Raw genomic sequence first — 14,682 nt, forward strand, 5'->3', positions numbered from 1 at the left:
AGATCAATAAGTTGTATATTGAATCTTAGCTTTATATCAAGATCCAATGATCCTTTTGATAAAATGAGTTTTATTGTATTAATAATATGTCAATTTGTTTTTAGATTTTGGGATGCTTTTAAGAAAGAATAAAGTCATGAAATATCCTTGAAATAGTTACAGAATTACTTATAAAGAATTCTACAAAACTAAAATGGGGTCTAATGGACCCTAATTATATACTGAGGGTCAAACACTTGGTTTCCTTGCTTTCTCTGATGCCTCATAGTCCTCTGTATCTTTCCAGTTTCTTCTTTCTCTTCTAGACCGTTAAGTGTTAGGATTCCTTAATGGTTGCCCAGGGCCTCTTTTCATTATTTTTGTTAAGTTGCTACTATCAAAACAGTATTTTCAGAACTTGCTTCAGACTCATATAGCTAATTGCCTTCTACTTGGATGTTTCACAGGCCCCTAACTGAACGTGTCCTAAATCCATCATCATCTTTATTCCATCTTCCCTCACCAGTTCCTACCAAAACAGAACAAATTCATGAGCTGTTCCTTTTTGGTGAGTGTGTGTTATGCAAAACAGTGCTTTTGTTTGTTTTTCTGGCATTTTTTAAGTCATCAACCTGTGCCATCATGCACCCAGCAAGAAAATTAGGGGTTATCCTTGACTCCTCCATCTGTTACACTCATAAATAAGTGTATTCCGTGTCCTGTTTCTCTGGTTTCATTTGTATTCATTCACTTCTCTCCATTCCCACTTTGTCTGTCACAGTCCCTCCTGACTCTTGCACTAAATTTCTCTCATTTTCTTATTTCCAGTTCTGTTTCCTGTGTCTACCCTAAAGTTCTAAGCAGGAGAAAGCATGATCCTGTCATTCCACTGCATAAAACTCTTTTGAGGATTTTGATAGCCCTTAGAACACAGCCTAAACATTTTAACATTGCTTACTGCTCATACTTGATACTTGCCTTTCCTTCTCTACCTGACATCCATCCCCTCACCACACACACACACTCTAATAGCAAATTTTCTAGCCATTCTGAGTCATCCTCTATAATATGTCCTACCTGTTCACCTCCAGACCTTTATGCCCTTCCCTTTGTCCAGAATACTGTTCCCTCTCTTCTTTTGCTAATAGAACACAGTTGTAGAGCATAGCTTAAGAATACTTCACATTGGAAGTCCCTCGTGAGTATGTTTTATGTTGCCGTTCTGTGCTTCCATAGCACCCTCCCTGCCCAGAGCAGGTATCAACTCAACTGTTAGCAGTTGAATATTACTTGTTTGACTCAGAATGTTGTTAGCTCCCACAGAGCAGGAACTCTCTCATTCTTACTCAACATGGTAACCCCAGAAGCTAGAACAGTGTTTAAACATAAGTGAGCACTTTGAAATGTTTGTTGAATGAATGAATGATATTTTATGAGCCCCTAGATAAATGAGAAAATAATTTATTGTAATTTATTGAGTCAGCTAATACATGTGAGTCATTAATTAACTAATTGGACAGTGCATATTATAAACACAATAAATATTAGCTATTATTGTTATGAAGATAGAAATGTAAGTAATTTTTTCTTTTTTGTTCTACTTTGGTAATTAATGAAAAACTAACAACATTATTTACAAATGAATCTTTTCTTAAAAATTAAGGTAAGGATTTGTTGATTTCCCATCTGCAGTGTTATAGATTTGCCTTTGAAAATGGAAACGTTTTTTAAGGATGTGAGTGCAGTGAAGAAGCCGCTGTTTCAATATATGTCTTCTGAAATAGTGATTCCCAACCTTTTCAGCACCAGGGACTCGTTTTGCAGAAGACAGTTTTTCTAGTAGTTTTGGGATGAAACTATTCCACCTCAGATCATCAGGCATTAGTTAGAGTCTCATAAGGAGTGTGCAGCCTAGATCCCTTGCATGCACAGTTCACAAGAGGGTTTGTGCTCCTGTGAGAATCTAATGCCACTGCTGATCTGACAGGAGGTAGAGCTCAGGCAGTAATGCTCACTCGCCAGACACTCACCTCCTGCTGTGCCACCGGGTTCCTAGCAGGTCTGTGGTCCGGGATTTGGTGAACCCCTGTTGTGAAAGATGTTTATCATTTCTGCACATTATATTTTCCCATTTGAAGTAATAGTTTTATGGATCTCTAGAAAATTGTCTTTGGAACTCTTTTGCAGGGGGTTGGCTACAGTGTTTGCTGGAAAAGACTCACTGGTACACTTTTTCAGCTTACTTGAATTTATCCTAATTCTCATCTAGTCTGGAATTAATTTATACTTGGCTTTGTCTGTAGGTTGGATTACATTCTTTCCAAAAGTCAAACTGCTGGGATCATTGATGCAGAGGTCACAGGGAGATCTACAATTCTGTTACTAAATTGTATAGACTAATGTACATAAAGTCAGAACCTCATGAATTACTGTTCATGCTGTTGGTTATACAGAATAATGTGCTTTTTGTCCCTGTGGCCTTGATTTCCTTCAGCTGAGCAGTTATTAGAAAGAAGAGGATAAAAATACTATCTTCATTGTCTCTGCTTTGGTTCAGACCTTCATCACTGCATTGAAAACTGAGGGTGACCTCCTGTTGTCTTCAGGCACTTTTTACTTCACAGCTTCCAGAAGGGATGATGATTACTGAGAGTGGCGCAGCTCTTAGGCATTGTCTATAGGGACCTGACATTAGACTGTTCACTGCAGAAGTCTTCACATAAAAGATAGCTTTTCTTGAGAAAATTTAGTTGTAGATTTTAATTTACATTACAGATTTAAAACTGCAGATACCTTTGTCTGAAGAGAAATCTTACAAAAAGTCAGCACTTAGACCCCCTTTCAAATTTTATCATTTTTAGTCCTACATTTTTAAAACCTCTTATAATTCAATAACTGTTCAAAAGATCTTTTCTACATTATGTTTAAAGTACCTCTCTGCTTTTATTCTTATCTAGTTTTATATAAGGAAAGTTTTGTGATTCAGATTCCTATTTGTAGAGTTGATGTGATGTATTATGAATTTAGGGTGATTTTTAAGTCTGCCCTACTATGTTCTTTAATAAACAGGATGTCCTAATTTTTTTCCACCTATTAAGATGATGGCATAGTCATGGAAATATTGTCTATATATGTTAAAATTCTAAAGTATATTGGTATCCAAATATACCATTGCTTTTTGTAATGCTGGGAGAAAATAGACATTTTTTGAAGACTTTACTGGCTAAGAAAATTAAAGTCCTGAAAAGTTAAGAATAAGTGCTGTGTCTAAAGATGGTTGTGAAAAAATTCATTTTAAAAATCAAATTAATGGAGATATGAACAGAGTGGTTCTAGTCAGAGAAATGAAATAATGGGGATTAATTCTTTTAATTTAGTGTGTTTTAAAAGTTGTCATCTCAATGAATACTTTAGTTCTAATTGGATAACTGCATTTGCAAAGTAATGATGTTGCTTAAAACTGACTATGTGCAGAGAAAGTGTAAAAGATGAACTATCTGCTATTTCTAGTTCAATGCACAGTTGTCATAGTTATCCTTTGCTCAGTTAAGGAACCACATTTTGGGGGGTTATTTAAATATTAAAGTACATCCGGAAGTTCCATAAATTAAAAATAAATTATTACTGTTTTATATGAAGGCTCCCAAGTTTTTTTCTTATCACAGTTAAACTGGAAATTATATAGACTACTTGTACTTAATTACAGTGTGAATAATTATTTTGTCCATTATGTTAAAGTTAGAAGAAGACTTTATCTCTTTATGTTTTTTCCCTAGATAATCTTGATCCAAATTTAATTATATCCAAAAACAATTTTTTTTAATTATTTTTTTTAATAGAGAGTCTCACTCTATTGCTCAGGCTGGAGTGCAGTGGCATGATCTCAGCTCACTGCAGCCTCCTCCTCCTGGGTTCAAGTGATTCTCCTGCCTCAGCCTCTCAAATAGCTGGGATTACAGGCGCCTTCCACCACGCCAGGTTAATTTTTGTATTTTTAGTAGAGATGGGGTTTCACCATGTTGGCCAGTCTGGACTCAAACTCCTGACCTCAAGTGATCCATCCGTCTTGGCCTCCCAAAGTGCTGAGATTACAGGCATGAGCCTCAAATAATATTTTTACCAATAGTATATGATATTAAGGGGTTTCTTTGAGATAAATGAAGAGTTTACAAAAGAAAGATATGGAATTTTATGTTCTTGATATTTTAAAGAAAAAAATGTATTGAGTGCTCATTACTTTAAGCCTTTGAATAACTTTTAACAATCTCTCCACATTCCTACTCTGTTTATTGATATTCTTTTGTATTACCTTAAGATTGAATTGAATGAAATTTGATTTTTATAGTATTTAATAGTAATTAAATTTATTGATAGAATCAGATATACAAGCTCCTTAAAATTTAACATAAATTGAAAAATGGAAGTAATTTAAATTGGATTTGTTTCAGAATACCATTTTAGAAATCAGTTGGCAGTATTAGCAACATCACTATTATATGAATATAAGCTAATGAAGGATGAAAGAAAGGTCCTCATTAAAATCTTGTTGCTAAACAAGTGACAAAAACCTTACAGACAGCTTGAGGCTTCAGGTCAGTCACATTTACTCCTGAAGAGATTTGGACAAGTGTGAAACTGCATAGATGATGCCTTTGTTGTGATCAGAACACATAAATGCTTTTTTTCACCAGTTCCCTACCAAGGACATTTTTATTAATATTAGACAAAACAAATCTTAATGCAATGCCTAAGCATCCTATTCTGAGTTTCTCAAGTAACTTAAAATATTGAGTTTGTTAAATTCAGAAAGTAAATATTTGTTAACAGCCATTGTCTCTGTGTTTTCTAGAAAAGGAATAAGGTTTGGTCAACTAGTGTGTTTTCATTAGGCAAAATTCATGATCTAATTACCTTTCTTCCAGACGTTATTTGGGTGAACTGGTCTGATGTAGGTATAGTAAGGTGACAGTAAAGGTAAGATGGTGCAGGGGAATCCAGCCCATGGTTCATTGCCACCATTGAACATGGCAGTTCTCTTAAAGAAGGCTTTAGCTAGATTTAGTTAATTCTGGATTAACTTTGTCTACATATTGTTTGAGGATGGCCCATGTCTTTTTATTTGAGATCGTAGGCTTTGCTTATATGAAAGTAGATCTAAACATCATGCTATAAATAGAAAAATTAACATGTAGTAATAGCTAGGCATTCCAGAGTGAAAGTTAATTGACTTGTAGATAGCCATGCAGCTACCCTTCAGCATCTCCACTGAAAATGAGCTGGCTGTAAGTCTGCTTTGCCCTTTGAGTGTTAGAGAGTCCTTTGTCAAAGGGCACAAAGGAATTTGACTTGGTTTAATTTGACCTGTGTGCCCAGCTCATCTGCATCCAGAGGAACAAGAACATTTGTAGTTGGAATAGCAAAGATACTTGATTACATTTAGTGTCTAACAGGCTGGGTTGGGAATGAGAGAGCAAATGGTGGGACTGCTGAGACTAGTGAAGCAGAAGCCAAAGGGAACTAATCCTGTGTATCCTTAAAGGGGAATACTATGCATCACTTATTTCATGTGATCATGCACATTACATTATTTGAATTAAAGTCATTTATTGCATCCTTGTTTCTTGTTCCTATTCCATCAATTTTCTTTGAAGTATCACTGTGGCGTTGTGTGTGGATACAGATATCTATGCTGTAGGGCTCTCGTCTCAGCAAAGCCCCCACTAATAAATTTTTTATGCATTTAACAAATCTAATTTTTGGTTTCTTATGGTTTTAAAATATTTTTATGACATAAATATGTATTTTCATGGACACTTCTAAAATTATCTGTTTAAGATAATTATAAATAATTTATATTGCTAAGTAACTGGAAGGAAAACACATAGCTCAAGAAAAGAGAGTAATCTTGATTGTTTTGTATTTTAAAAGTTACAAAATATATTGAGAAGACACTTTTTTTTATTACACTTTTGTAAGGACGATGTTTAAGATCTGACCTGGAAATAGTTGCATACTTCTAGTAGATTAGAGGTGGCAGAGTCTGGAACTAGAGCAGCCAGTGATCAGAAGGAGAGACCAGAATAGTTCACGAGAGTAGCTGCAAAAGATGAAGAGCAAAGCCTATTGTCCTGTGTAAGAGATAAGACAGGACTGAGTCTGACCCAAAGCAAACACAAGACAGAGTAGTAAGTGGCCCAGCTGTGGGTAGCATAGGCACCAGGCTTTTCTGGGTTTGTGGTCCTAAAAAGGCAGAATACCCAAGGTGCCAGTACAATTTAAAGGTCAAACTAGCAGAATGGAAATTTGACAGAAAGCCATTTGTAATATCTAGGGCACCTAGAACTTACTTGGAAATGAAGTGAGAGTCCTTTTATTAGAAGTTAAGAAACCGTGGCAGGGCTGTGTAAAAGAAGAGGGATGCCTTGATGCCATCAGGTGGGAATCTACCAGCTTTTGTTGCCAGGTACTAAGAAGATATGGAGAGACTAGACAACAGGCACCAATGGCTGGAAACAATTCCCCTTCAAAGGAGGAATCAACTCTTCATATTTATCCTGGACAGTCATGTACTGCATGGCAATGTTGAGGTCAACAACAGACCACATATATGATGGTGGTCTCATAAGATAATAATGCTGTATTTTTACCATACCTTTTCTGTGTTTAGAAATGTTTACATACACAAGCACTTACCTTTCTGTTATAATTGCCTGCAGTACAGTACAGTAACATATGGTACAGGTTTGTAGCCTAGGCTATACCAAATAGTCTAGATGTCTAGTCAGCTGTACCATCTAGGTTTGTGTAAGTACACCCTGATCTTTGGACCACGATGAAATTGCCAAATGATGCATTTCTCAGACTGTATCCTCATTGTTAAGCAGGACACGATTGTACTCTTTCTCTACTAGAAATCCTGTCTCAATCCTGTCTCTATGAAGCCTCCTTACCCTTCATCTCAGAAGTCCTCTCTCCGTCTTCTCAAATCAAATTTATTTCTACAAAGTGAATATCACTCATCTTATTCTGCCTTTTACTGGTGTACATGTCTTTTGTTGACCATGGTACTATTTGCATAGCACAATCTACAGAATAGATGTTCAAGGCTGCAGTGAGCTATAATCGTGCCACTGCACTCCAGCCTGGGTGACAGAGCGAGGCTTTGTCTCTAAAAAGAAAAACTCGTGTGTGTGTGTGTGTGTGTGTGTGTGTGTGTGTGTGTGTGTGTGTATAGATGTAGTTACAAGTACTTTTTCCTTCTAAATTTATTTCAGATTTTACCAAATGTTGCAAGGACTCTGGAGTTCTTATGGTAATAAAATGTCGGAAAGAAAACTCTGCATTGAAAGAATGTCTAACTGCTTAGTAAGTAGTTATCTCAGTGTTTGTACTTCTGTGTATTTTGTGTGTGGTAGTTAAGAGTATGTTACTTAACTCATTACATGTAATGTATTCTGTACCTCTCCATACCAAATTTTTTATGTTGTTGGCCGAATCTGAAGTTCCAGTATAGTCTTAAAAATGCAACATATTTATGAGTCTTTTCAATTTTTGTCAGCATTGTATCTAATTAAAAAGAAGTCAGCAAACAAAATTGTATGACTTTTTACCATTTAACAAATACTGTTTATGAACACTTTGTAAAATATAGTACAGACTGATTTTTGTTTATTCTAATGTAAAGATAACTGAATTAAAATATCTTTGAGACCTTTTACAGCCTTGTGATTTGTTGAATTAATATAATTTGACTCCTAGAAAGTTAAGATAAATTTTTTAGGTGATAAAAAGGTAAACTTAGATTTTTGAAGTTAACTAATTTTAAAACTAATTTTATAATGCCATGTTTACTAATATTTTGTTGTAGTTCCTTAAATCCAAGTAAAAGATCCCCCCAAAAATTCTTTGAATTCGCATGTTGATTTATTCACCCACGTTCTATTGCCCATATTATTGACAGATATTATTGCAGAACGCTTTAGCAAGTATAGTTAATTGAATGTTGAGAGATCTTAATTTTGGCAAGCCTTTATTTCCTTTAATTTCTCTAGCCTGTGCAGCATATATGTCAGTATGGTATATTTCCTAGGGGATTAAATTTAAAAAGTATTGAGCACCTGAACCCTACATTTTTTTTAATAACAGAGTATGTACACATAAGTCTATAGACATTTTTTTAGAATGGTGGAGTTGGAATAGACTTTAGGGATTATGTAAACTCATCTCTATATTTGTAGATGAAACATAATCAATGTTGATGTTTTTTCTTCAGTTAATAATATCAACAGCAGCCCTTATTTATGGTCCCTATTTATACTCAGTGCTTTACCATAGAGGATTGAAAGTTCATTCTGTGACTTTATATTCTTTCATTTCTATTCCTGAGTGCTTCCAAGAACTGTTTACTGAGTAAACGAATCCCTTAAACTTTTGTGTGACTGAATTGTATGTCTTGTATATTAAATAATTTTTATATCTTAGATTCAGTCATCATAATTGTTATTGCTAGTTTGACATACTATCTTTCACTCCAGATGGGGCAGCTCTAGAACAGAGTAGACAGGCATATAAACTGCAGAGAGGGCAACCTGGGTTCAGCTTCTGTATCAGTGCCAGCTGAGCTGGCCATGTGACCTTAGGCAGGTTCATTGTAAGAAGTCATAATTATACCTTATGAGTGAGTGATTGTGGTACTATATATAAACACATTTACTATGATAGGTATTCAGTAAATTTTAGCTTTTTTTTAATTAGTATTTTTTACTATTTACCTGAATATTAATCATTTGAATATCCTTCTCTCTCTGACATGCTAGAAATACGAGAAAATAACAGATTCTAGTCCACCTGAGGGGAGGGGAGGGGCTGGGAAGGACGGCTGTTTCTGCTTGTTTAGAAGAGGTAAGCATTGAGGGAAACAAAGAAGGATTTGACATTTACTGAAATTAAATGGAAAATTTTATTTGACTTTGAGTCCCCAGATACACTAAGAAATATTTGTTCATCTTTAAATAAGGTGTTCTTCTTTGTTAATTACTATTGATATTTTCATGAAATGCATGTAGCTGCTCTCCTCTCTCATCTTTAAACATTAATGGTTTGTGCTCCTTTTTTTCTACCTCTTACTTTCATTTTTTCCTTAATACACTATGATTGGATTTCTGTCCTCACTTCACTGAACTTGCTCTTTTTAAAGGCTCTAATGGGCTGATGGTAGCCAAATGCAACAAATTGTTCTTTCTCTTTTACTTCACCTATCTCTGCCAATCCCATCTTAAAAGTCTCCATCTTCCCTGATAATACTTTTCCCCATTTCCCCAAAATCTCTCTGTACTTCTCAACATTTTCTTTTTTAATCTACTCAATTAAGTTGGTATTTTCCCAAGTTCTCTTCTCATTCTTAAATCTGAGAAAGTTTAGTTTGCACTCATGGTGTTTCCCCAAGTTCTCTTCTCATTCTTAAATCTGAGAAAGTTTAGTTTGGCCGGGCGTGGTGTCTCACCCCTATAATCCCAGTACTTTGGGAGGCTGAGGCAGGTGGATCACGAGGTCAGGAGTTCAAGACCAGCCTGGTCAAGATGGTAAAACACCGTCTCTAACAAAAATTAGCTGGGCATGGTAACAAGCGCCTGTAATGCCAGCTACTCGGGAGGCTGAGGCAGGGGAGTTGCTTGAACCCAGAGGGTGGAGGTTGCAGTAAGCCGAGATCGCGCCACTGTACTTCAGCCTGGGCAACAAAGTGAGACTTTGTCTTAAAAAAAAAAAAAAAAAAAAGGAAGTAACATTTGTTTCTTTGTCCAAGTCTAAAACTGAACTTGGCTCCTTTTGCTTGGCCTACAGTGTGTCTTTGTGAATTATCCAGTAGTCTAGTATCTACAGTCTTGTTGCCTAACTCAAATTGGTTATTTCCTATTGATTTCTGCAGTTTCCCCACATTATCACTTCCTTTTCATTCCTACACCTCCTCCCTTGGCCTGCGTCTTCATCATTTTTTGCCTGGATTATTTTAACAGTTTATTGGAGATCTTGCCTCGAACCTTGCTTGCCCCCTTTTGTCCTGTCCGCCACATGTTGTCAGATTCATCCAAGACGGAAAACTGATCTTACAGGTGCGGTGCTCTATTAATTGTGCCCCATTTCCTTTGGTATAGATTTTAATTTCTTAGTATGGCATAAATGGCACATCATGATTTGATCTTTGCCCATTCCATCTTCATTTCAGGCCTTTTCTCCTGTGTGCATAATCTGCTAGAGTGGTATACCCCTCTGCTTGGCAGTTTTTCATGCATCAGTTTTTCCTCATCCATGTGCCTTCCCACTCTTGCTTTCTCTATGGATTTCTGTTGGTCTTTCAAAGTGCAACTTAGGCATTTCCCCTTGATATCTCTGCCTTCCCCATTTTTCCATGTTTCCATGGTACACTGGGCCATACCTCTGTCACAGTATTTTGTATACTTAACTGTAATCTGGTTTTTGTCTGCCCCTTAACACCGTGGGCTTCCAGGACAGGAGCTGTGCTTCTCATTGCTCTATCCTCTGACAGTGCTATATACAAATGAGTGATTTGGTCTTTAGTTTGGTAGCATAATGTTAACAGTGAATTTAGAATCATTACTAAAAGTCCGCTTCTAAAGATTGAGCCTGATGAACCAGATGTCTGAATATTAGTAATTAAAGTAAGCTTACATTTAACACATGCAAGATTATTTAAAGTATTTTTGTTTCCTTCTCATAGCTATACTGATCCAGCCTTTTATGAAGAATGCAAAATGGAATACCTGAAGGAAAGGGAAGAATTCAGAAGAACTGGAATTCCTGCAAAGAAAAGGCTGCAGAAGCTTCCCACAAGCATGTAGGCAGATATTCAAATGACATTCAGGAAATCCAATATTCATGGAAGTCATTCTATAGTATAAATCACCTTAAATAATAGACTGAAGATAAGAATGTTTACTTTATCTTAATTACGGAAATACTAATTTTATCTGAAATAAATATTTTATTTCAAAGTTCTGGTTTCTTAAATGGGAAAGGAGTAATTACTGAAGTGGGATTTGGTTTTCCTGGTCATTCTGGACCTTTTAAAAGTTTTCTCACAACTGTAGTTCTGTAACAGTGATACTGATTTTTTAGAGTTCAATATGGACCTTACATTACTTTTCTTCCATGTATAGGCTAATGGCTAATCATGGGAGCCAAAACTAAAGAAAAGTAGGAATGGACAACTTTCAAAGGTGTTAATAATAACTAGGGAGTATAGCAGAATGACCATGAAGCAGAACCAGGTATGTTCTACCACTTACTAGCCATACAACTGTGGAAGTAAATCTAATACAGCATGTGAGGATTTACTGAGTATTGCAGGTACAAGTACAGTGTATAAGACAGTGTTTCAGACCTGGTAGATGCTTTTATATTGGTAGTTACTGTTATTAGTAGTACAGGCTTATTTGGAAACTATCTTAGTCCATTTTCTGTTGCTATGGGAGAATACCCAAGACCAGGTAATTTTTAAGAAAAGCTTATTTGGCTTACAGTTCTGGAGTTTATTTGCCAGCAGCTTCTGGCAAGGGTTTTCATACTGCATCAAAACGTAACAGGGTGAAAAAATAGAGGACAAACAAGTGTGTGCAAGAGACCAAGCTGAGCAAGCTTTTATAACAACCCACTCTCTTGAGAACTTATACTTAAAATAACGGCATAAATCCATTCATGAGGGCTCCACCTTCATCACCCAATTACCTCATAAAAAGCTCGATATCTTAGTATTGTTAAATTAGCAATTAAGTTTCCAACAAATGAACTCTTGGGGAACACACTCAAACCACAGCAGAACCACAGGTAAGGAGATACATACTTATATGAATTACTTACATCTTTGATGGAGAATTTTCTAAAGCGTATTGTATGTTCTTAACCTGGTAACTCAGCTACTGAATCCTTTAATCTTTCATTTTGAAAAGTTATTTTTCTAAGTGAATTACCATTCTGTAACATAGTAATGGACTTAGGAAGTAGTATACAAATTTCCATCTCAATTTAGTAATTTGAGCTTTCATATTAAAAGTTATTTCTCCCCACCCCCCCATGAGCCATTGTAACTAGTTTCAAGATAAGTAAATTTTATTTACATTTTCACAGTCCTCATTAAAATCACAAATAGAAATTACTATGCACTAAGACAAGGTTTAACTTTGGCCTCAATCCCATGAAGCAGATGTGAGATTTTTTTTTTAAAGGACCTAAATCAAATAGGACACTAAAGAATCAATAGGTGTTCAAGTTCCACACTTCACTCTTGAGTGAGCCACTCTAAAAACTATTTTACTCTTATTTGAAATACAAAGAACCCACATTTTCCCAGGCCACAGATCAAAAGAAAGATTACTAGAGCAGACAAAAGCAAAGCAAATATAGAAATCTAGAGACCACACAGGATAGGGGTAAAGATGCCTGTATTTCCACATTGACCTTTTGGTATTGGTGCATTTCCTAGAGCACAGGACCTTAACTGTTTTTAGAGATAACTCAAATGAATATTGAATTTAGTTGAAGAAGCTAGTGAAATATACAATCTGTGACTATTTTATAGCTTTGATTAAAATCAGAAGTAGCCCACTTCACTTCATGTGGAAATTCACTTATGTACATGTTGCTTTCCCCACAGAAGCCAAATTAGATTATAAACAATATATTCATCCTCTTTATGTCAAAGACTAAACCATTAATTGTAACCTTCAGAATACCCATGCATATCCATACTGAATTTTTTTCACTAGGTACATCTGCCTCAGTTGTGTCTTGCTTGCTTATTGGTGCCTCTGTTGATATTATTCCGTTCATATGTGATAACCCATGTTTTCCACCACTTCAGATACACCTTCTCTAAGTAGCCTTTATGAATATCAGTACTTTCTTGTCACATGATTCAGTTTTTCAAGTCTGAATTTTCCCATTTATTTTGGTTTTCTAATGTTTTACATAGGCACATTCCTGCTTTTAAGAATTCAGTTCCATTTTGGCAGCAACTCAGTAAGTCTTCTATAGACATGTACATTTTTATTTTAGCTAATAAGGGAGCAAGAGGAAGGAATAGGTAGGTTTTTGTTATTTATGTTCTCTTTCTTTATTCTGTTGATTTATGGATGTACTGAATTGAATCTTACAAAAATAAATCTAAAGATTTAAGGAAGCTCTTTGGAGCAAGTTTCAGCTAGTATGAAAGAAGTCAACATAAAACATTCAATAGGCAACTGTTTTTGTTTTGTTTTTGAATTTTTTCTAGAGCAGAGATGATCAAGTGTACATTTTAAAACTTCAGCTGGGTAAAAAATTTTGGGGTTAATCTTTCCTTACTAAAGAACCTTAAACATATCTGCCTAGCACTTAAACTGTCACAATCAGTCACTGACTTTTTAGTATACCTGTTTGATAGCTATCATCACTGTACTGTTTAGATGGAAAATAATTTTCTCCACTCAAAAGCAGTTGGTTTAACAAATGTCTATTATATGAATCATATTAACAACCAACAATTAGTACCAGACTTTTGAGATATATAGGCAAGGACAATATTTCACATCCACTTCAATTTCAAACAAAAATAATTTATTTTAATTAATTTCTTGGTATTGTTCAAAACATTAATCAAGCAATTATCTCATAAGACTTTTTTTCTTTACAAAGGAAAATTTCCAATTTTGGTTTTAAAAAAGGCAAACCAGTAAGCTACATTAGAGATCAGATATAATATACAGCCTATGCAGCCACATGAGAAATAGTTTTTGCTGCTTTGTTATTACACAGGTAGTTGCTTCCTTCAGCTAAAGCCTGGAGTATTGTATTTGTTTTATGCATATTGGGTTTGGTTCTATTACTTGGCAGGAGATTGTACTCCCCTGAGTCAGCTGTGTTCATTGGTCAGAATAAATTCCAGCATCTGACACCAATTCCATTAATCACAGACAAGCTTGAATAAGTGTAAGATAATAGAAAGACAACAATATCTGGTGAATGGCGAACATCATCTTATGTATGTATGCTATTCAGTAATACAGTAGAAGAGATCTGAGATATTCTTTTGAGTATGAGATATATGAAACTCTATTGAAAAGGATAAAGTCCTCCTACATAAACTACTTTAACTCAGGCAAAAAGTGTATTAGCCAAGTAAATCTCCACCCTTAAAGAATTTAGATAAATTTCCATTTGAAGCCATCTTTGTTATTTCCTTCTTTGTTTACAAGTAATTGGCCACTTAGAATAAGAGCGTGTGGACATTTCATGATTGATAATATCAATACAGCCCAACATTTGATTTCTATGATTAAAACTCCTAAAGCCACTTTCTCAAAAATTGATTATTACATTTCAACACAAGGTCTAACAATTTAGAAGCTGCTCTAACAAACAGCTGTAGACCCTTTAAAGAAAATGACTTTTTATCATTATACACATATATTTAGGTTTATATAGTGGCCTACTGAAGTGGCAGATTAGACTGAAACCTGTGTGAATGCTCCTTCTACTTCTAACTGAATGGTGTATGGAGTTACAATCATTTGTTTACACCTCACAGAGTTTTTCAACTATTTCATCATAATTTTTTTTTTTTCAATTAGGACTTACGGAATGTACCCGGACAAAGTTGGCTTCAATGATTAGGTTATTTCACGTCTTAGAATTCAAACTGCAATTCTAAAA

The 14,682-nt window shown here is 35.3% G+C and overlaps 1 protein-coding gene across 5 annotated transcripts in view; it reads left to right on the forward strand.

The window, feature by feature from the left end:
• The window catches only part of CMC1 (C-X9-C motif containing 1), a 77,096-nt gene extending 62,900 nt beyond the window's left edge, over positions 1 to 14,196 (forward strand). For 3 of the 5 annotated variants that reach the window (XM_032259738.1, XM_032259747.1, XM_032259758.1), the window contains 2 exons: positions 7,254 to 7,344; positions 10,715 to 14,196. In XM_032259738.1, coding sequence (XP_032115629.1) covers positions 7,254 to 7,344; positions 10,715 to 10,835 — 212 coding nt within the window. In that variant the 3' untranslated portion in view covers positions 10,836 to 14,196. Of the gene's footprint in view, positions 1 to 6,737; positions 6,784 to 6,858; positions 6,985 to 7,253; positions 7,345 to 10,714 lie in introns of those variants that run through there. The other 2 variants (XM_032259780.1, XM_032259769.1) reach the window with 2 other exon arrangements.
• Positions 14,197 to 14,682: the final 486 nt, after the last annotated feature.

The sequence above is a fragment of the Sapajus apella genome, unplaced genomic scaffold, assembly GCF_009761245.1.
Source record: "Sapajus apella isolate SASKATOON/1434 unplaced genomic scaffold, GSC_monkey_1.0 scaffold4, whole genome shotgun sequence".
Taxonomy (NCBI): domain Eukaryota; kingdom Metazoa; phylum Chordata; class Mammalia; order Primates; family Cebidae; genus Sapajus; species Sapajus apella.